The sequence below is a fragment of the Physeter macrocephalus genome, unplaced genomic scaffold (genome assembly GCF_002837175.3).
Source record: "Physeter macrocephalus isolate SW-GA unplaced genomic scaffold, ASM283717v5 random_238, whole genome shotgun sequence".
NCBI lineage: Eukaryota > Metazoa > Chordata > Mammalia > Artiodactyla > Physeteridae > Physeter > Physeter macrocephalus.
In genome coordinates, this window is record NW_021145522.1 from 21,156 (window position 1) to 42,052 (window position 20,897).

Below are 20,897 nucleotides of genomic sequence, written 5' to 3' on the forward strand. Positions count from 1 at the left end.
GGGCCTTGAAGGCCGACGTCAGCGCCCGGCGCTGGCCCTTGCCACCCCGGGTGCGGAGGGGCAGGCGGAGGTCTCCGAGGTCAGCGGGCCCTGACGTCCCGAACCCAGACCCAAACGCTGCAGGACGGAGGACGGGGCGCCCCGATTCTCCAGAGCCTTCCTGGCTTGGCCCTGCTTCCACCCCACTGCCCTCCCCCCTCCCCGACAGTAAAAACAGCAACCCCGGCTAACTGTGGGCACGGTTCTTAGTGCTTTACATATACACGTACACGTTTATTCCCGAGAACGACCTAAGAGGCGCTATCATTGATTGTCCTGTCGTGCCCAGGAGGAAATGGGCGCAGAGAGTTAGAACTTGCCTAAAAGCGTGCCGCCGGGTCACTGAGTGCAGACTACGCCCGGCGCGGGGGTTAGATACCCTACGTTCAGCAACGCACGGACTCCTCTCAGTAGCTCTATTTCTACCCCTATTAGGCAGTTAAGGAAACTGAGGCTCAGAGATGTGTGCTCACTTGGCCAAGGTAAACAACTGGGACTAGGACCGACCCGCAGATTGTAACCCAGGGCTGTATTTCTTGCCGGCCCAAGTGGAGGGGAGAAAGCAGAGGCAGAAGGTGCGGCGGGGGCTTCCAGAGAAAGGGGCAGTGCTGGGAGTGGGCCAGGGATGGCGTGCTGCTTAGCAGGTGGTACAGGTGGTGGGTTATGAGTTAGTGGTTGGACCCACACAGACCTGAGTTCCTTTCCAGGCTCTTCAAAGCACTCGCTGTGTGACCTCTGGATAATGGCATCACCTCTCTGAACCCCAATCTCTTCATCTGTGAAATAGGGTAAATACCCCCTGCCTCTTAGATGTGATAACATATATAAAGCACTTAGATTAGGTGCCATAACAAATGTCCAACATTTGCCCCAAACTAGGCACTCTGAACGTGTTTGATGGTGTTTAGGAATATAATTATTTACATCCGTCTAATTAAGGACTCTTCTCGCCCAGCAGTCCTCCACCTCCTTCAGGGAGGCCACCCAGCTTGCACTGGCTTCTCTTTCTCGGAAGCCCTCCATCTCACCAGTCCCAGACAGCCAAACTGGAGTATTCCCTTCCTGATAGGGGGCAGGCCAGCGTTCCCTCGCTCCAGGGCTCTGGGGCTCCGTGCCAAGAATCCAGACGCTGGAGCTGGTACAGGCCCCACTCCTGGGGAGAACAGACGGTGTCTGGAAGTGACGTTGGCTCAGCCAGAGTTTCCGGCAGACAACAGGCAGGGAGACCCACAGGAGCACAGATGAGAAGGAGAGGGGGCAGAACTGTTTTATGGGGAGAGACCCCCTTGTTACTCTGTATCTGCTTAACCTCGCTCTTATCACTATGAAACATATTACATATTTCTGCTGGTTTGAATCTTCCCACCAGTGCCAGCTCCAGCTCGGCTGGGATTTGATGTCTTTTGTTTACTGCTGTGCCTCAGGGCCTAGAACAGTGCCTGGCCCCAAGCAGGGCTTTGATACATATTTGTGGGGTGAGGGCATGAATTCCCACCAGCCTCAGTTTTTTACCAAATCCCTGAGCAATGTGGGTCCCTTCGACCCCCTAGGCCACCGTAGAGATTTATTCACTTCCAGTAGATCTCTCTGGCCACCATCAGCCTCGTACAGTCTCCCCACCCCTTCCAGGATTTCACTAGAGGCCCAGGCCTCTTGGGGTTTGTGATGGTCCTGGAATATTAAACACAAAATTCCAGCCAGGATCATCAACAGAAGCCTAAACCACTGAGTGAAAGTTTGATGAGGAACAGGATATTTATTCAGTCTCAAAGTATCCTCCCACAGATTACTTATTAATTACAAAGGGAAAAAAATAGTATTAACGGACAACACCAGCAGACACCACCTAACACCAGGTGACAGAAGTTAACATCACCAGTATCGGGACAAATGAACATTGTGTGCCTCCTGATATGCACTGAAAAGGACACAACGTCATTTCTGTGATGTTTTTCTGCCAAAAATGCATCATCCGAATTGAATCATGAGAAAACATGGGACAAAGCCCAACTGAGGGACACTCTATAAAGTAACTTGGTCTGTACACTTTAAAAACGTCAGTGTCATGAAAACCAAAACAATAACAAAAATTTAAAAGCTGGCAGCCGGTTCTAGATTAAAGGTGACTAAAGAAACATGACAACTAAACAAAGTGTGATCCCGGATGGAAAGCAGATGGTGACAGGTATGTTATTGGGACAATGGGAGAAATTTGAACATAAACTATAAATTAGATGATAGTTTTCTATCAATCTTAAACTGATACTTGGGGAAATGTTAAATTAGTATTATGGTTATATAGGAGAATCCCCTTGTTCTTAGGAGAATTTTACTAATATAAGATTATGAATTATATTTACGAATATAATATATTTGCATATGTGTGTGTATATGTGTGTGTGTGTGTGTGTGTATGCAGAAAAGCAAGCAAAAGAACTGAACAAAACTTCACAGAAAGAGGAAATCCAAGGGAGAGATGAACATTTTAAAAGTTACTCAACTGATCATCAGGGAAATTCAAATTAAAATCACCGTGCGATACCAATATACACCCACCAGAATGGCTAAATGAAAGAAGACACCACCAGGAAGTGTCGGTGAGGATATAGAGTGGGGAAACTCTCATACACTGCTGGTGGGTATCCAAATTGGTCCAACCACTAGGAAAACTGTTGGGCAGTTTCTACTGTAGCTGAACGTATCCTATGACCCAGCAATTCCAGTCCAATCAGATATGAACATATGTCCACCAAAAAACAAATTCCCATCAACAGATGGATAAAGTGTAGCATCTTCACACAGAGGAAACTATATAGCAATGAGAATGAAAGAGCTACAGCCACATGCAATAGCATGGGATGAATTTCACAAACAAAACACTGAGCAAAAGACAGCAGACACAAAACAATGCATATTGCAAGATTTCATTTATATAAAGTACGAAAACAGGCAAAATTAATCTATATTGTTAGAAGTCCAGTTAGTGGTTTCCTTTGGGGGCATCCTGGAAGAGGCATGAAGGGCATCCTGGAGGGGCTGGTCATGTTCTTTTCATGAGCTGAGTTCTGGTTACCAGGTGTGTTCAGTTTATGAAATTTAATTCAGCTGTTCACTTATGATTTGTGCACTTTTCTGTACACTTCAAAACATTTATTTTTGAAAAAGAGCAAGTTAGATCTAAAGATATGGATAACTTTCCAAGATGTATCACTGAGTGAAAAATGCAAGATGTGGGAATTCCCTGGTGGTCCAGTGGTTAGGACTCAGCGCTTTCACTGCCGAGGGCCTGGGTTCAATCGCTGTCAGGGAACTAAGATCCCACAAGCTGCACAGCGCCGCCAAAAAAACAAAAAAAGCAAGATGTAAAAGAATATGAACAGTCACTCAGTTAATCAGTACAGCACTTCCTCAAAAAATTAAAAATAGAATTATCATATGACTCAGCAATTCCACTTCTGAGTGTACACCCAAAAGAACTGAAATCAGGGTCTTTTTTTAAAAAAATAAATTTAATAAATTCTTAAAATAAATTTATTTATTTATTTTTGGCTGTGTTGGGTCTTTGTTGCTGTGTGCGGGCTTTCCCTAGTTGTGGTGAGAGGGGGCTACTCTTCATTGCAGTGCGCGTGCTTCTCACTGTGGTGGCTTCTCTTGTTGCGGAGGTGGGCTCTAGGCGCACAGGCTTCAGTAGTTGTGGCATGCAGGTTCAGTAGTTGTGGCACGTGGGCTTCAGTAGTTGTGGCACGCGGGCTCTAGAATGCAGGCTCAGTAATTGTGGTGCACGGGCTTAGTTACTCTGCGGCATGTGGCATCTTCCCAGACCAGGGATAGAACCCGTGTCCCCTGCATTGGCAGACGGATTCTTAACCACTGCACCACCAGGGAAGTCCTGAAAGCAGGGTCTTGAAGAGATGTGTGTACACCCATGTTCATAGCAGAGTTATTCACAATAGCCAAAAGGTGGAAGCAACCCAACTGTACATCGACAGATGAATGGATAAAGCAAATGGGGTGTATATATAAAATGGGATATTATTTAGCCTTAAAAAAGAAGGAAATTCTTTGATGACCATTTTGTAATGTATAGAAATACTGAATCATTATGTTGTGCACCTGGAACTAACATGGTGTTGTAGGTCAATTATACTTCAAAATAAATAAATAAATAAATAATTGCCATATAATTAAAAAACAAAAGAAGGACATTCTGCCATGCACTACAGCATGGATGATCCTTGAGGACATTATGCTAAATTATTCTAAATGAAATAAGCCAGTAATAAAAGGACAAATAATGATTCTACACAGACGGGGCACCTAGAGTAGTCAAATTCATAGAAATAGAAAGTAAATAGGTGGTTTCCAGGGGCCAGAGGAAGGGAGGGATGGGGAGTTTTTGTTTAATGGGTACAGAGTTTCAGTTTTGCAAGATGAAAGGAGTTCTAGAGATTGGTTGCACAATTATGTGAATGTACTTAATGCCACGGAACTGTACACGTAAAGATGGTTAAAATGGTAAATTTTATGTTACGTGTATTTTATCACAATTTAAAAAACTTTAAGAATAAAAAGTACAGGGACTTCCCTGGTGGCGCAGTGGTTAAGAATCCGCCTGCCAATGCAGGGGATATGGGTTCCAGCCCTGGTCTGGGAAGATGCCACATGCCGCGGAGCAACTAAGCCCGTGCCCCACAACTACTGAGCCTGCGCTCTACAGCCTGTGAGCCACAACTACTGAAGCCCGCGCGTCTAGAGCCCACGCTCCGCAACAAGAGAAGCCACCACAATGAGAGGCCCGCGCGCCGCAACGGAGAGTAGCCCCCACTCACCGCAACTAGAGAAAGCCCGCGTGCAGCAACGAAGACCCAACACAGCCAAAAATAAATAATTAAGATAAATAATTTTTTTTAAAAAGAAAAGTACATAAATATTCAGTGTGCGTCTCGTAAAAAAAAAGTAAAATATGCTATTTCAGTAACAACAACATAAACAATAAAAAACATCCATAATAACAAACATTTATAGTGCTTCTTATGTGCCAGGCACTGCCCTAATTTCATTAGGCATTTGTATTCGTTATTATTGCTGCATAACAAATTATCCCCCAAAACTTAGTGGCTTAAAACAACAACATTATCCCGTGTGGCGCAGTGGTTAAGAATCCTCCTACTAATGCAGGGGATAGGGGTTCGATCCCTGGTCCGGGAAGATCCCACATGCCGCGGAGCGACTAAGCCTGTGTGCCACAACTACTGAGCCTGCGCTCTAGAGCCCGCGAGCCACAGCTACTGAAGCCTGCACGCCCTAGAGCCCATGCTCCACAACAGGAGAAGCCACCTCTTGCCGCAACTAGAGAAAGCCCGCGTGCAGCAACGAAGCCCTGACACAGCCAAAAATAATAAATAAATAAATAAACAAACTTTACCATCAGACAGTTTCTGTTGGTCAGGAATCTGTTGACGGCTTACCTGGCTGGTTCTCGCTCAGGGTGTCGTGAAGCTACAGTCAGCATGTTGGCCAGGTGCAACAGTCACTGGAAGATTTGATGTGGCTGAAAGATGTCCTTCCAAGATGGGTCACTCACATGGTGCTGGTTTGTTGGCATGGGGCCTTGGTTGTTCTCCATTTGGGTCTCTCCTCTGGCTGCTTCACTGCTGTCACAAATGGTGGCTGGTCTCTCTCAAAGTGAGCCATTCAATAGAGAGATGGATGAGGAAGCCTCAATGCCTTTTATGGCTTAGTCTAAGAAGTCACACAGCAACACTTCTACCATATTCTGCTGGTTAGAAGCAAGTTACAAAGTGCAGCCTATACTCAAGAGGAGGGAAATTAGACTGCGCCTAGTGAAAGAAGGAGTGTCAAAGAATCTGTGGACATATTTTAAAACAGCTTCATACATTCATTAAATCCTGACAATAATCTAACAAGGTGGGTACCATCACTCATTCTCACGTTACAGATGAGGAAACTAAGGTACAGAGAGGCTAAAGGTCACACAGAGAGCCAGAGCTAAGACTTAAATCCAGGTAGTTGAACTGGGAAGCATTTTCTTAATCACTAATGTCAACCAGTGGGAAAGAAACCAACTGAAGAAAAAAATATTTAAGAAGGAGCATTGTATGAGACTTTTGTTTGTTTTTTGGCCATGCCACGTGGTATGCAGGATCTTAGTTCCCCAACAAGGGATCGAACCCCATGGCCGCTGAAGTGGAAGCGCGGAGTCTTATCCGCTAGACCGCCAGGGAAGTCCCATGTATGGAACTCTGATGACTGGTTGGACGTGGTAAGTGATGGAGTTGAGGATGACACCAATAACCTCCATATTCCTTTGATACTGGGAGATGTGTATACAAAAGAGGCAGGACAGCAGGAAGTTAAGAACATAAGGTGTGGGGACGGAGTGAGCCAGAACTATAATCAATTTGGGTTTTTTTAAAATAAATTTATTTATTTATTTTATTTTTGGCTGCGTTGGGTCTTCGTTGCTGCGCGCGGGCTTTCTCTAGTTGCTGCGAGCGCGGGTTACTCTTCGTTGCGGCGCGCCGGCTTCTCATCGCTTCTCTTGTTGCCGAGCTCAGGCTCTAGGCACACGCGGGCTTCAGTGGTTCTGGCTCAAGGGCTCTAGAGCGCAGGCTCAGTAGTTGTGGTGCAGGAGCTTAGTTGCTCCGCGGCATGTGGGATATTCCTGGACCAGGGCTTGAACCCGTGTCCCCTGCAGGCGGATTCTTAACCACTGCGCCACCAGGGAAGCCCATCAATTTGGTTTAAGGCAAACGATTTTCCCCTAATTTCTTCATCTTAAATAAGGCTGATAATTATCCACCCTGTGGGATATCTGTGAGGATTAAAGGCGATCATGCATGCAAAACAATCAGTTTACAGCGGCTGGCACGGAGAAATCACTAGATAAATGGTAGCTTTCAAATATACCTATTAGTGAAATATTATTGAATTGTATAGCTATTGAATTATTTTATCTATATAAATACTATCCTATTGAAACGTTGCCCTCTCCCTATAACTTTCAGCTGGTGACTCTAACTTTTGCAGAAGTAGAGGAGTAAGTTCCTTTTGGACTCCCGGTCTGGGCTGGAGGAATAAGGCACGAACTACAATGGGGAAGGCACCGGCTCAGGAAATCAGAATGTGTGAGTGCCTCTGACTCAGTCATTCCCCTTGTGTCCATTACATGGATGCGATAACTGAGACCTAGAGCTGTGCAAGGTCACAAGTTACTGACAGAGTCCAGTCTTCAAAAACAGGATTTTTTGCAGATAAAGAGGCCTCAGTTCCTCATTTCTCCTACCCCTTCCCCCAACCCATCCCCTGCTTGCTCAGAATCAGCACTAACAGTGAAGGAAGTTGAATTTATCAGTTCTTGAGGAGCTTGGAGGAATTCTAAAACGGAACCCCCCTCCCCAACTTCTCTGAAGGAGGTTTTTTGTTTTTCCAGTTATGAGGCAGGGGGTTGCACACAATGACGTGAGGGAGATTTCCCCCCTGGCTCTGGCTCAAGTCTCTGACATGTGGCCCCGGTTGAGAGAGAGTTTTAGGGGGCACGGGACATCGATGGATTTGCTTACTCTGTTATGAGAGTATCTGGTGCCCAAACTTCCTCATCCACGCTCAAGATGGCCACATAAGGCCACGCCGCAAATGGCTGAACCGTGGTTCGCGGTTGGAGAGACGCCTTTCCCAAAATGGAGAGGGGGGAGAGAAAGTGTCCATCACAGGTTATCCCCGCCCCCCACAGATTGCTAGGGCCAATTAGCGACCCGCAGGGCGGGGACAAGGCCAGGGGAGGAGGCTGCCGTTGCCCCAGCAACAACCAGGGAGCCGGGAGGCGGGCGCGGCTTCGGAGGGATCGGCGTCTCAGCAATCTTGCTGCCGGGAAGGTCCTGGGCGAGGCGCGAGCTAGGCCTGGGAAGTCAGCGCCTGCGGAGAGAGGGACAGGTCAGGTCCATGAACTCCAATCCCCGCTTTCGCCTCTCCTAACCGTTAGACGCTCTGAGGTAGGACTAACGCATGCGCAGGCTCAGAGGTGGAGCTGAGGTGCCGTGCACTTAAAACGCATGCGCCTCATGGCGGTGGGGGGGCGGAAATCTGACCCGAGGAGGCGGTGCTTTTGTGTTGTGGGCGGAGCCATGTGCCCCTGGGGCGGGACTTTCCGCTGCATTGAGCAGGATGAAAAGGTTATTTTAGAGGCAGGCAGAGTTAGATGCCAGCTTCTTGGAGCGTCCGTTTCTCGCCCCTCATTTTTCTGCGGCTCTCCTGGAGAGGCAGTTAGTATGGTTAAGACCGCAGCCTCAGTGGCTTGACGAAGCTAGCTTGGAATCCCAAGTACTGCTCCTTACTTGGTGGGCCTCAGTTTTCCCATCTATTAGGTGGAGATAATTGTACACTTTTCTCATAAGGCTGTGATTATATTTTCCCCCCTCAGGGCCATGGCTGAGGTGCACGTGATTGGGCAGATCATGGGGGCCACCGGTTTCTCGGAAAGTAGCCTCTTCTGCAAGTGGGGCATCCACACAGGTATTCCCGGGCATGGTTCATTTCCCCACCAACACCCCGCAGCCTAGACGCCTCCACCTACTTTCCTTGATCCCCTGACCTCAGTGCCTGATCCTCAGCTTCCATGGGCTCTCAGGACTCCTAACCCTGACCACGCTTTGTTCATGTGAGTCTCAGGCTCCCTTCTTATTGTCCCTTCCCATCGCATCTCTGGGGACTCAGACTCCCACTCTCTCAACACACATTCCCTAAGGATATGAGACTATAGGCTGGACCCACCCAGCTACCCCCAACACACACTCCCAGTCCTCAAAACACTTGACGGTGGTAACGACACTGCTTGGACTTCATTCACTGTCTTAGGGGGTGCTCTGGGTGCCTCCCCCATCTTAACTCTTTGCTTAACCATCTCCATTTATTGAGCTGTTAATGTAAAATGGAAGTTTCCATCTTGAAATGAAGAGGAGGGGCCACCCTCCTGTATTCATATTTCTCTGTGAGAATGTAGGAACCCTGTTCTGACTGTCATCCAAGTCCATCCACACAGGCCCAGGAGGGACCTTGGAGGTCTCAATTTTCATGCCTCTCCATCAGAGGCAGTATAGTGTGGTGGATGGTGTGATGGCTAGGGCCACAGGCCACCAGGTCTGGGCTCAAATATGAACTCCCTTGCCTACTGATTGGGCGCCTTTGGACTTGACCTCTCTGAGCCTGTTTCCTTGTCTGAAAATGAAGCTAATAGCAGCTGAGGCAGCAGAGTGCTGAGGTTAAGAGCACAGTCTGCCTGGGTTTCAAAACCAGCTCTTGCTTATTAATTATGTGACCCTGGCCACTTGTCTTTGCCTCGATTTCCCTGTCTATAAAACGGGAATAATAACACTATTTACCTCATGGGGTTGTTGTGAGGACTAAATGAATATCAATAGCACTTAGAAGAGGGCCTAGACTTGTAAGTCCTCAGTAAGTGTTTGCCTGGCTTGTGTAAAAATTGGATGGGCTCTTGTTCGTAAAGCCCTAGGTATGTTGCCTGGCACAGATAAATGCCCAAGAAATGAGTGTGGCCACTGCCATCATCATCTTTTCAGGCCTGGGGTTCTTTGCGATTTCACTGGTGGGTAGGTTGGTGGTTGAGATTCCCTGGGAAATTGGGATCCTCCAGCTGAGCAAATAAGAGGCAAGGCCTGGAATCAGACTTGGTTTCCAGTACCCTTCCGCTCACTTGCTCTGTGACCTGGCAAGTGCTATTCCCTCTCGCAGCCTCAGTTTTCTTATCTGTAAAGTGTGACTATTTGTCCTTTATAGGGGTGTTAGGAAGTCTTGTATGTGAGGATCCTGACTCAAGGCTTGGTGCTTTCCTCACCTGGCCCGCAAGGGAGCAGTAACCAACATGATTTTTATTATTTCAGGGGGCTGTTGGTCAGGGAGAAGGGGGGTAGGGGGCAGTTAATCCAATAGAGAGCCAAGGCGAGTCAGATAAAGGGCTTGGTCTCTGCCGTCAGTCAGAGCTCCATTTGAGGGATTTCCCCTGGCGGTCCAGTGGTTAAGACTCCGAGCTTCCCCTGCGCCTGCAGGGGACACGGGTTCAATCCCTGGTCGGGGAACTAAGATTCCACGTGTGGTGTGGCACGGCCAAAAAGAACAAATAATGAAAACCTAAAAACGAAAGCAGAGCTCCATTTGAATCAGCTCCACCATGGGACCTTGGTCTGCTGCGGTCCTGCTGTAGCCCCAGCATGGAGAACAGTGCTTGGCACAGAGTAGGTGTTCAGTAAAGGTTTGTGGAATGAAAGGTAAAGGTTTCTTTACCTGTAAAATGGGGATTGTATTAGCCCCCACCTCCTAGGGTCATTTATTTGTCCAACAAACATTTACTGAACACCTTCTGTGTACCAAGATCTGGGTTTGAGGTTCTAGGGATCAAGTAGTTTACAACATCCCTGCTGTCTTGGGGCTCACAGCAGGGGAGAGAGAAAAGAAATAAGCAGGTAAAGACGTGAGTGCAATGATTACAGATAGTGTACTACGTACTAGGAAGAAATGAGATGAGAGATGATGGGAGAGGGAGTGGTTAGTTTTGGGATAGGAGGGTGAGGGAGAACCCCTCTGTGAAAGTGGCACTTGAGCTGATCCCTTAAGGATGAAAAAAAGCCAGGCATGGGGACATCCAGGAGCAGAGTTTTCTAGGCAGAGGGAACAGCCAGTGCAAAGGCCCTGAGGAGGGGAAAAAAATAGGACCAGTGAGGCTAGAGGGTGGTGAGGAATGGGGAAAGTGATGGGAGATGAGTTCAGGAAGGGGTTGGGGGTGGGGCACAGGCCAGGCCATGTAAGGCCTTGTAGACTCTCCTCCTGTGGAGGAGAGTCTGTAAACTGGGGGTGGGGCGGGGATTAAGAGTCCCAGAGGGTGGATTAAATGAATTCATTACTAAAGCGCTTAGCACAGCGTCTGGCGTTTAGTAAGCAGTCGGTGCATTTTTGCTATTATTATCACCCTCAGTAGGATTGCTATTATGACGTACCGTTCACGATTTGCTCTGTGCTTCTGCTTGTGAAGGACCGCCTTGGCTCCATCTCAGTCCTTGGACTAGGCCTCTAAACGTGGAGTGAGAATAGTAGTAAAATGATCCCCAGCGCTCATCCAGCACTCACTGTGCCCCAGACACTGTTCTCAGTGCCTCGTGTGTATTAACTCATTTAATCTTCTCACGAGCCTGGGAGGAATGCATTATTATTACACCCACCTTACAGATGGGAAGACGGAGGCAGAGAAAGGTAACTGGCCCAAGGTTGCATGGGCAGGAAGAAATAGTGCCAGGATTTGAACCCAGACATTTGGCTCCAGGGTCCATGCTTTGCAACCCTCTGCTCCCCAATGCCAGGGAGAAATGGGGTCCTACAGCCACAGTGGGATCCCCTTCCTGATGGCTGCCTCCCACCCCACCCTGCCTCATCCGTGTCCTGGCTCTCACCGCAGGGGCAGCATGGAAGCTCCTGTCAGGCGTGCGGGAGGGCCAAACACAGGTGGACACTCCCCAGATAGGGGACATGGCCTACTGGTCCCATCCCATCGACCTGCACTTCGCCACCAAAGGCCTACAAGGTGAGATCCCGGCCTGGGCCCCAGGCTAGACTAAGGGGAGGTGGGTTAGCGGCACTCAGTTCTGCGGGGACTGCAAACATCAAGTGCTGTTCCTGCTCCCGTGCCCTTTGGGTCCCTTTCCTGACCAGGTTTGGCCCTGGAGAGGGTGAGCTGAGGCCTCCCCAGGCCGGCTCTAGAGTGCGTTAGGAGTAGGGCAGAGGCCAGGGGTGGACGGGGCAAGGTCAAGGGGAGGGCCACGGGGAGAGGGAGGTGGCTTTCACAGAGACAAAGCAAGAGAGTCTTCAATCAGCAGGAAGCCGGGAGGGGTTATGAGAGAGAGAGGTGAGGGCTGGTGGCTATTCTGCAGGTAGGGCTCCTCAGCTGATCAGAGGGGAAATTAATACGTGGGGGAGGAGGGGTATCAGAAAACCTCTGCTGGCAGAAAATTTGGGTCATTAAAGAGGGGTGGATTCCAGGAAATAGCCTAGGTAAATATGCCATATATTTCTACCATATAAATAATAGTTACTGAGTGTCTGCCCTGTGTCAGGTGATGCCAGGGAGATATCAGTGATTGAGACAGCTCCCCAGCCCTGTCCCCACACAGTTCATCATCCCTTGGGAGAGACAGAGCTGCCCTCAGACAGTGGTAACCCAGAGTGGGCAGGACTGGGATGGGGGATCTTGAAGGGCTATGGGAGGCCAGCGGAGGTGCCTGACCCTGCTGGGGAGTTCAGGGAGGGCTTCCTGGCAGAGGGGGATGTTTGAGCTTTGCTGTGAAAGGACAGTAGGAGCTATTAAAACAGAAAGGTGAAAGAGGGTTCTGGGCAGAAAGCCATGTGTGGAAGCCTCAAGGGGGAAAGTGAGCCAGGGGCATTTGGAGGACCGAGGGAGAGCAGGAGGACTGCAGGGGGTGAGGTGGCAGGGGACAGGGGACAGGCCATTGCAAGGCCTTGAATGCCAGGCTGCAGAGTGGAGGCCATATTCCTGAAGGCACTGGGGAGCCAGAGCAGGCGACTGACAAGTCAGGTTTTGCTTTTAAGAGATCCCTCTGGCTGTCTTGTGGGTGATGGATTGGAAGGTGAGGCAGGCAACAGTCCTTTCAGCTCTTAAGGACCCCGAGTCTCTGAATGTGGGCATCATCCTTGCTTCCTCTTTTCTCATACCACCCCCCCCCCCCCACCAATTCTGTCCATCAGGAAATCCCATTAGCTCCACCTTTGAAATGCATCCTAAATCCCACCACTCCCCCTACCCTCTTCCCAGCAGCCTGATCTGTCCACCCTCTCCTCTCACTGGGCTACTACAGTAGCCTCTTTACTGGTATTCCCACCTCAGCCCCATTATTCTGTCCCCCTGTGAACACCTAAGTTAGGTAACATTCCTCCTCTGCTCAGAACCCTCTATGGTCCCCATCTCCCTCAGGGTAAAAGGCAAAACCTTACCATGGATCACAAGGCCCTGCTCAATCTGATTCTGTCACCTCCTCCCCCTCTGCCCCATCTCACTTTCCTTCAGCCACATCGGCCCCACCAGGCAGCTCCCACCTCAGGGCTTTTGCACTAGCTATTCCCTCTGCTGGGAGCGCTCTTCCCTAGATATCCACATAGCCCCCACTCCCTCTCCTCCTTTAAGCATTCACTCAGATGTCACCTTCTCAGGAAGGTTTTGCTTGATCACCCCCTTTCTAAAACTGCATGCCAGGACTTCCCTGGTGGCCCAGTGGTTAAGACTCCATGCTCCCACTGCAGGGGGCCCGGGTTTGATCCCTGGTCAGGGAACTAGATCCCACATGCATGCCGCAACTAAGAGTTCGCATGCCACAACTAAGGAGCCTGCCTGCTGCAACTAAGACCCAGTGCAACCAACTAAATAAATGTTTTTTAAAAAGAAAAAAAGAAAAACTGCATGCCTACACCCACCGTACCCAGCTTGTTTTTCTCCAGAGCAGTTATCACCATCTGACGTACCCTATAATTTGCGTATTTACTGTGTTCGTTGTTTAAGATGTCAGCTGCACAAGGGCAGGAATTTTTGTCTGCTCTGTTCACTGCTGTGTCCCCAGCTTCTAGAACAGGGCCTAGCACGGAGGGACTCAGAAAAGAGGGTGAAATGGGGCTGGGTCTCCAAGGGCTTTGCCTACAGCCTGAAGAGCTGAATTATATTCTGAGTGAGGACACTGGGAAACCTATGGAAGGGAGAGAAAGATGCTTCCAGCTGCCAGGTGAAAGTTGGATTGGAGGGAGCAGGAAAGAAGGCCCTGAGGCCAGAAAAGAGGACAGGGTGTGGCCACGGGGAGGGAAGGAGGGAGGCATCGAGGACAAGGCCCAACATACTCACCTGGGAACTGGGCTCCCCTGAGACGGGGACACAGAGGAAGAGGCCACGGAGAGGGAAGTCAACAGAGGCCAGACCTAAAGGGCCTTGAATGTTGAGGTTGGACTTTATACTGAGTGCACTGGGGAATCATGGAAGGGTTTTGAGCAGGGGAGGAATACAGATTCAGAAGGATCCCCTTGGCTGCTCTGTGGGGGTAGGAGTCCAGAGAGGAGGCTGGGGCAGAAACCTGGCAGGGAAGGACTGGGCCTGGGATCTCCAGGAGCTCCTGCTGGCCTATACCCATCCCACTTTGCCTCCCTCCCTCCTGTGCTGCAGGTTGGCCCCGACTCCATCTCCAGGTATGGTCCCAGGACAGCTTCGGCCGCTGCCAGCTTGCAGGCTATGGCTTTTGCCATGTGCCCAGCAGTCCAGGCACCCACCAGCTGGACTGCCCCACATGGCGGCCCCTAGGCAGCTGGCGGGAGCAGCTGGCAAGGGCCTTCGTGGGTGGCGGGCCTCAGCTGCTGCATGGAGATGCCATCTACAGTGGGGCTGACCGCTATCGCTTGCACACTGCCGCCGGTGGCACCGTGCACCTTGAGCTGGGCCTGCTGCTGCGCCACTTCGATCGCTATGGCGTCGAATGCTGAAGGACCCTGTATGGACCGCTGGCCCCCAGCCATATCTCTGGACACCCAGTGAGGGGCAGGATGGCCCAGGGGTCAGAAGCGTGGGCTCTGGAGACTGTCAGACCTGACCCCAGCCAAGGCTGGTGTGGCTTCTATCTTGACTAGCAACTCAAGCCCAGTGGCTGCCCCTCCCAGGTCCAGTTTCCCCTTCTGTAAAATGGGGGCAGTAAATGTGTGGGCTCACAGGGGTTGGGTGCAGAGAAGCTGTTGGCACATGGAAGGGCTCAGTAAAGGAGAGCAGTTCTTTCAGATGTGAGTGCTTTTCTGACCTTCATCTGTTGGATGTCCAGTGCCCCATCCTCCCACTGTCACCCTCCTTCCTCAGGCCCCCTTCCCCTGTCCTCTGCCTCAACCTCTGACCCCCTCCCCATTCTGGGTGATGCTCTTATGGCCCCCACTCCTTGGGGGTCCCCCTCCTCTGTGACCCTCTCCCCACTGGCTCCGTCTTCTGGCTGACCCTCTCCCCCACTGCCCCAGCTTCCCACTTTCCACTCGGGGTGGTCGTCCTCGGATTCCCTGTACCCTGCGACCCCATCCTCTGATTGAGCCCTCCCCGCCAGGTCTTTATTCCCTCGGTGACCCTCGCACAGTCCTCAAAGCCACACGCAGCACAGCCGCCCGCTTTGGTAGCGCTCAGCCGCCAGGAGGCAGCACCCTGTTGGTGGGGCGGAGCCGGGTGCCCGCCCCCTCCCCCCAGGGCTTAAGGGACCCCCCTTGGAGCCCGCCCACGCGAGATGAGGACTGTGGACCGGCCCCCCCATGCCCTCCTCCTGAGGGCCGCCCCCGCCCCCCGAGCTTCCTGGGTGGGGCCGGGGCGGCTTCAAAACCCCCCCGCCGCCCCAGCCGGTCGCCGCTGCCGCCGCCCTTCGCGCCCCAGGCCGTCCCACTCCCTTCCTCCCGCCGCGGATCCGCCAGACAGCGAGGCCCCCGGCCGGGGGCAGGGGGGACGCCCCCTCCGGGGCACCCCCCGGCTCGGAGCCGCCCGCGGGGCCGGCCTCAGCCGGGAACGGAGGAAGGAGCCGCCGAGGAGCAGCCCGAGGCCCCAGAGTCTGAGACGAGCCGCCGCCGCCCCCGCCGCCGCCGCCGCTGCCGCTGCGGGGAGGAGGGGGAGGAGGAGCGGGAGGAGGGACGAGCTGGTTGGGAGAAGAGGAAAAAAGTTTTGAGACTTTTCCGCTGCCGCTGGGAGCCAAAGGCGCGGGGACCTTCGCGCGGCGCTGCTCCGCGAGGCAGGACTGGGGGCCCCCAGACCGCAGCTCCACCCTGCACCGCCTCGGACGCTTGCTCCCTTCCTTCCCCCCACACGGCGTTCCCCGGGCGCCCCCATTCCGGACCAGCCCTCAGGAGCCTCAAACCCGACTCCCGCGAGGACTCGACCCCAGACATCGGTCGCACCCACCCGCACGGCCCCCAGCTCCCAGCCTCTCTCTTGAGCCCCCGCGCATCCAAGGACCCTTCTTCTCCTCCGGGATCCAGGAGACGGGATCAATCTCAGACCTGCCTCAGCTTTCCTATTCAAGACCACCCACCTTTGGTACCAGATCTCGCTCATCTCGGTTTTTGCCGTGGGATACCAAGAACACACCCATCAGAGCCTCCCCTCCAGCTCAGCTCCGTTCTCCCAGAGGGCCTCAACTCCCCCACTCCGCAGACCCTCCTACCTTTCCTCGGGAGACCCCCCCCTCCAGCCCCTGTAGGGGCGGGGCCTCCCTCTTCCCACCCTAGCCCGGCTCGCGCTCTCGGCTGTGCCGGGGGCGCCGCCTCCCCCATGCCGCCCTCGGGGCTGCGGCTGCTGCCGCTGCTGCTGCCGCTGCTGTGGCTACTAGTGCTGCCGCCTGGCCGGCCGGCCGCCGGACTGTCCACCTGCAAGACCATCGACATGGAGCTGGTGAAGCGAAAGCGCATCGAGGCCATCCGAGGCCAGATTCTGTCCAAGCTTCGGCTCGCCAGCCCCCCGAGCCAGGGGGAGGTGCCGCCCGGTCCGCTGCCCGAGGCCGTACTGGCGCTTTACAACAGTACCCGTGACCGGGTGGCCGGGGAAAGTGCCGAACCTGAGCCTGAGCCAGAGGCGGACTACTACGCCAAGGAGGTCACCCGCGTGCTCATGGTGGAAAACAGCAACGGTGAGCTCGGAGGGGCAGGGGAACCCTGGAGGGGAGCCCCCAGGGGGCGCCGGAGTGCAGGGGTCACGGGGAGGAAATTACCGGTAGAGGAAACTGGCTGGAGGAAGAGGACCCCCGGGGGCGCCGGGAACTTGGGAGGGGGAGTCTCAAAGAGGATAGGGCTGAGCTCCCTACCCCCCAGGTATCTGGTCTTGAAGAGGAGATAGTGAGCGGAGTGGACCGCTTTTGGAGGGCTACAGGAACATGCGAGATCGTGGGCGGGGGGAGTCCCTTAGAGGGAGAGAAGCGAAGCAGTTACGGGGGGTGGGTGTAGAAAAAGACTTCCCCTTGCAGGGTGCACTAGAGTGCGGGGGTCGTGGGTGGGGCCCGCAGAGAGGGAGCTCGCTTTGGGAGAAGCGAGGACCCCGGCATTGGGGAGAGGAGAGGTAGTGGGGAAAGCTGACCCAGAGCTCAGGGGTCATGAGGCAGGAAGATTCAAGAAGGAGAGAAAAACTAGGTGAAGCGAACCCCAGAGGTTCCAGAAAGTGGAGAGTGGACACTTTTGCACACGGCGCGAAGAACACGCGGGATTGGGGAAGGGCTTAGAGAGAGAGGCGGGGAGGGGGTGATCAATGCGAGGTCAAAAGGGGGCGCGAGGTCGTAGGGTGGGGGAAGCTGGCGGGAGAGAAGCGGAGACCGCAGGGGGATGCCGCGGATGCGCCGGGAGGTGCTCTATTTCGCAGACGGACGTGAGAGGAGGAAGCCCAGCGGAGGAAGCGAGCCCCCAGGAAACCTAGAATACTGGGTCGTGGGAAGGGGTATACAGAGCGGAGAGACAAGCGTGGGAAAGGTGGACGTGGGATGGGGCAGAGGAGAGATGGACGGTGCCATGCTGGGAGCAGCGAGCCTCCGCCGCGCCGCGGGATGGAAGGGAGAGGGCTGAGTGTGGAGTCGAGCCTAGAGGGAGAGGTGGGTGGGTGCGAGTCTACAAGACCCGGGTGAGAAAACCGAACTGGTAGGGGTGAGGAAGCCCCACGTGTGTGCCACGCGCGGGGGGAGGAGCCTGCGCTTCCGGAAGGGGACAGGAGAACCCCCGCAGAGCTGAATGCTGAGAGCCTGGAACCCAAACTCCTAGTTCCTCTCTAGGAGGCTGGGGAAACCCCAGCGTCCGGCCGCCTAGCCCTCCCTCCCTTCCTTTCCTTCCCGTGCCTCGGGGGGCGGGGATCGCGCGCGGAGCCTGGAGCGAGACGAGGCAGGTCCGGTCCCCGCCCTCGCGGTGGCGGCGGCGCCTCCCGCCCCCTTCACCCCCAGCTCAGGGCTGCACTACCGCTGGGCCCGCCCCCTCGGCGCCCGCGGAGACCCAGGCGTCCCGTGTGGCCCGGAGGCTTGGGGGCGACCCCCCTGCTTTCACTTTCCCTCTTGGGCATTAGGCTTGTGGGTCTCTGGCCCATTTGTGCACCCAGTTGCCGCTTCAGCCGAATGACACCCCTACCCTCCCACATCTCCGTCTCACCCTTTCCGTCGTAGCTTCACCTTGGTTGTAGAGATTTTTTCCAACACTGATACCTTCAATCTCTCTTCATTACTCTTCTGCCTCCATCTCGCTCCGAAACCCTATGTCTCTCTTCCCGTGTGTCTCTGTCTCCCATCTCTGCCTTTCCATCTCTCCCGCATCACCGTTACTCTCTCTGTCCCAGTCTGGGTCTCCCAGTTTCTGTCTCTCCATCTCTTCCCTCTCTCTCTCTTTCTCCTCCATACCCTACTCTCCATCTCTCCCTCTGACGGTTCCTGCCCCTTCTATCTCTCTTCTTCCCTATCTGTCTCCCAGGCCTGGGCTCTACCCTTCCTTTGGGGTCTGCTGAGTAACCCCTGGGCCAAGATAGGGCTTTTTTGTGCGGGGCAGGGGCTGGCCCGGCTAGAGAGGGGAGGAGTAGGGGAAGGAGGCCCACAGAAGGGGCTTCCTCTGTCCTTTCTCATCGGATGTCTCCACCATTTCCATGCCCCCACTGCAGAGGCCTAAAGCAGCTGTCCCAGTTGATCCAGGAGTTCATGGCTTGCCCCCCTCTTTCCCAACCCCAAACTTTTCCTAGACTAGAAAACTTCCGAATTTTCTCTGTTCCCCTTCCCCCGCCCCCAAAGCCATTCTTACCTAGAATGAACGTTGCCTTCTCTAACCAGCTGGGGAAGGAAACAATAATAATAATAACAACAACAACAAGAGTAGTGTCACATTAGCAGGGAGGCAGCATAACCTAGGGGTTAAGAGCACAGTCTCTGGAATCAGACTGGCTGAGTTTGAATCCCCACTCTGCAGCTTCCTGGCTGCGTGATCTTGGGGCAAATTGTTTCATCTCTTTGCCTCAGTTTTCCCACCTATAAAATGGGTATACTAATCGTATCTTCCTCATGGGGTTGTTGAACGCACACATTAGAGTAAGCATTGTATGCAGACTCTGTGCTACATACTTTATCTGCATCATCTCGCTTATTTCACACTGTCCTCCTGTAATCAGTCCTTGTCTTACACGTGAGAATCTGGCACACAGAGAGGAAGTCACTTGCCCAAAGTTCCAGCGCTTCAGTTAGGAGAGCCTGGGTTGGGAGGAAGAGAACTTGATGTCAGGTTGATCATTCCCAAAGAATAGGAAACTGAGGCTCCGAGAGGGTTTGTGACTTGCCCAAGAAAGAAGGCAGTAGAGGCACAGTCCGATTCAAATGCCCTTGATCCCTGTGCTGCGACATAACTTGCATTTGAGGCTCCGAGTGCTGGGGAGGCCTAAGCAAGCAGAGCAGTCCCCACCCCTGTGCCAGCTTTGTCCTGAGGGGGAACTTCCCAGTTGATGGGAGGGAAGGGTGGATAGGATCCCTTTTAAAGAGGTGGAAACAAACCCGGAGAGGAGAAGCCAGTCACCTAAGGTCACACAGCTAAAATGTGTTAGGGTTAGACTCCAACCCAGGGCTCTTTGACTTGGGGTGCGCCAGCTCCCCTGCCCCTGTCAAACCCTGACATCCCCCCTCTCGTCTCCTTCTGCCTAGAAATCTATGGGAAGATCAAGCGTAGCCCACACAGCATGTATATGCTCTTCAACACGTCCGAGCTCCGGGAAGCGGTGCCCGAACCTGTGTTGCTCTCTCGGGCAGAGCTGCGCCTGCTGAGGCTCAAGTTAAAAGTGGAGCAGCACGTGGAGCTGTACCAGGTGGGGGCGAGGGCCCCGGAGGTGGCCTGGGCTGGGGCGGTGCCGGGGCGGCTGGGAGGCTGGTGGCTGCAGGGTCCATGGTGACCGATCCTGTGGAATCACAGGGCTCCGAAACTTTCAGACTCCTAGAGCCCTAGAAGGTTAAACATTTAGAAGGCCGGAATCTTAGGAGTTGGACTCTAAGTACTCAGGGCTTTTGAAAGTTTGAATCTCTGTAAAGGTTGCAGACTTTCAAAGTGCTCTGTCCCCACACTGTAGCCCCTAGCCACATGTGGCCATTTAATGTTGATCAAAATTAAATAAAAGAAAAAATTCAGTTCCTCAGTCTCACTGGCCATAGTTCAAGTGGCCTGTAGTCACGTGGTGTTAGCAGCTGCTATTTTGGACACCACAGATAAAGAACTTTTCCATCATCACAGAAAGTTCTCTTGGTTAGCTCTTTGCTAGAAGAGTCTCCAGGAAGATTGGAGCCTCAAGAAGTTCTGGATTCTCTTGAAGGTTATGTGACCTAGAATCCCTGTCATGTGGAACGTTAGATTCAGTAGTAGATGTTAGACTCTTACAACAAGGGAACTTTGTCTGATGTTAACTTCTTGGAGTCTAGAGAATTTGCTTTTATCCTGCCAGCTCCCAGGGGATCATTCCACATGGATGTCAGGCGTCTGCAACGTCTAGCTTTGTGGCATGTCAGACTCGTGGGTTTGTAGAACATGAGTCCTCTGGAATGTCTCAGGCTCATTGAATGTGTAATTCTTGGGGTGCCACTGAGCACTGGCGTTATGGAATGACTTCTAACATACCTTCTAGAAAGTGATAACTCGGGGCTTCTCTGGTGGCGCAGTAGTTAAGAATCTGCCTGCCAACGCAGGGGACACGGGTTCGAGCCCTGGTCCGGGAAGATCCCACATGCCGCGGAGCAACTAAGCCCGTGCGCCACAACTACCGAGCCTGCGCTCTGGGGCCTGTG

The 20,897-nt window shown here is 52.8% G+C and overlaps 3 protein-coding genes and 1 long non-coding RNA gene across 9 annotated transcripts in view; 2 read left to right on the forward strand and 2 right to left on the reverse strand.

Moving 5' to 3' along the window:
- The window catches only part of TMEM91 (transmembrane protein 91), a 4,859-nt gene extending 4,552 nt beyond the window's left edge, over positions 1-307 (reverse strand). The window contains exon 1 of the mRNA XM_028484791.1: positions 270-307. Coding sequence (XP_028340592.1) covers positions 270-307 — 38 coding nt within the window. The remainder of the gene's footprint in view (positions 1-269) is intronic.
- Positions 308-3,019: 2,712 nt separating this feature from the next.
- Positions 3,020-14,273, reverse strand: LOC129391855 (uncharacterized). The gene is made up of 5 exons (XR_008616621.1): positions 13,967-14,273; positions 11,067-11,139; positions 7,623-7,974; positions 5,508-6,874; positions 3,020-3,364 (listed from the first exon to the last, which is right to left on the reverse strand). It is a non-coding gene; the product is annotated as an uncharacterized lncRNA (long non-coding RNA).
- On the forward strand, positions 6,868-15,121 carry B9D2 (B9 domain containing 2). 3 transcript variants are annotated; one of them, XM_028484794.2, is made up of 4 exons: positions 6,868-7,187; positions 8,480-8,571; positions 11,522-11,647; positions 14,282-15,121. In XM_028484794.2, the coding sequence occupies exons 2-4, from the start codon at positions 8,484-8,486 to the stop codon at positions 14,593-14,595; spliced, it is 528 nt and encodes a 175-aa protein (XP_028340595.1). In that variant the 5' UTR covers positions 6,868-7,187; positions 8,480-8,483; the 3' UTR covers positions 14,596-15,121. The 3 variants fall into 3 exon arrangements, with proteins under 3 accessions (XP_028340595.1, XP_007128175.1, XP_028340594.1); XM_007128113.4 differs by lacking the exon at positions 6,868-7,187 and adding an exon at positions 7,862-7,992 and having other exon boundaries at positions 14,282-14,995; XM_028484793.2 differs by lacking the exon at positions 6,868-7,187 and adding an exon at positions 7,972-8,051 and having other exon boundaries at positions 14,282-14,996.
- A 265-nt stretch (positions 15,122-15,386) lies between these two features.
- The window catches only part of TGFB1 (transforming growth factor beta 1), a 24,138-nt gene continuing 18,627 nt past the window's right edge, over positions 15,387-20,897 (forward strand). Inside the window, exons 1-2 of one of the 4 annotated variants that reach the window (XR_003678392.2) lie at positions 15,387-16,754; positions 19,770-19,930. Coding sequence is in view for 2 of the 4 variants with exons in the window: in XM_024132676.3 (XP_023988444.1) it covers positions 16,400-16,754; positions 19,770-19,930 (516 nt within the window). In the remaining 2 variants the exon portion in view is untranslated. The remainder of the gene's footprint in view (positions 16,755-19,769; positions 19,931-20,897) is intronic. The other 3 variants (XR_003678393.2, XM_024132676.3, XM_024132677.3) reach the window with 3 other exon arrangements.

Excerpts from the sequence above, each read along its gene's own strand:
- B9D2 (XM_028484794.2), top strand. The coding sequence starts at position 8,484 with ATGGCTGAGGTGCACGTGATTGGGCAGATCATGGGGGCCACCGGTTTC. Across the intron at positions 8,572-11,521 it reads CAAGTGGGGCATCCACACAG|GGGCAGCATGGAAGCTCCTG; the intron begins GTATTCCCGGGC and ends CTCTCACCGCAG. Across the intron at positions 11,648-14,281 it reads CGCCACCAAAGGCCTACAAG|GTTGGCCCCGACTCCATCTC; the intron begins GTGAGATCCCGG and ends CCTGTGCTGCAG.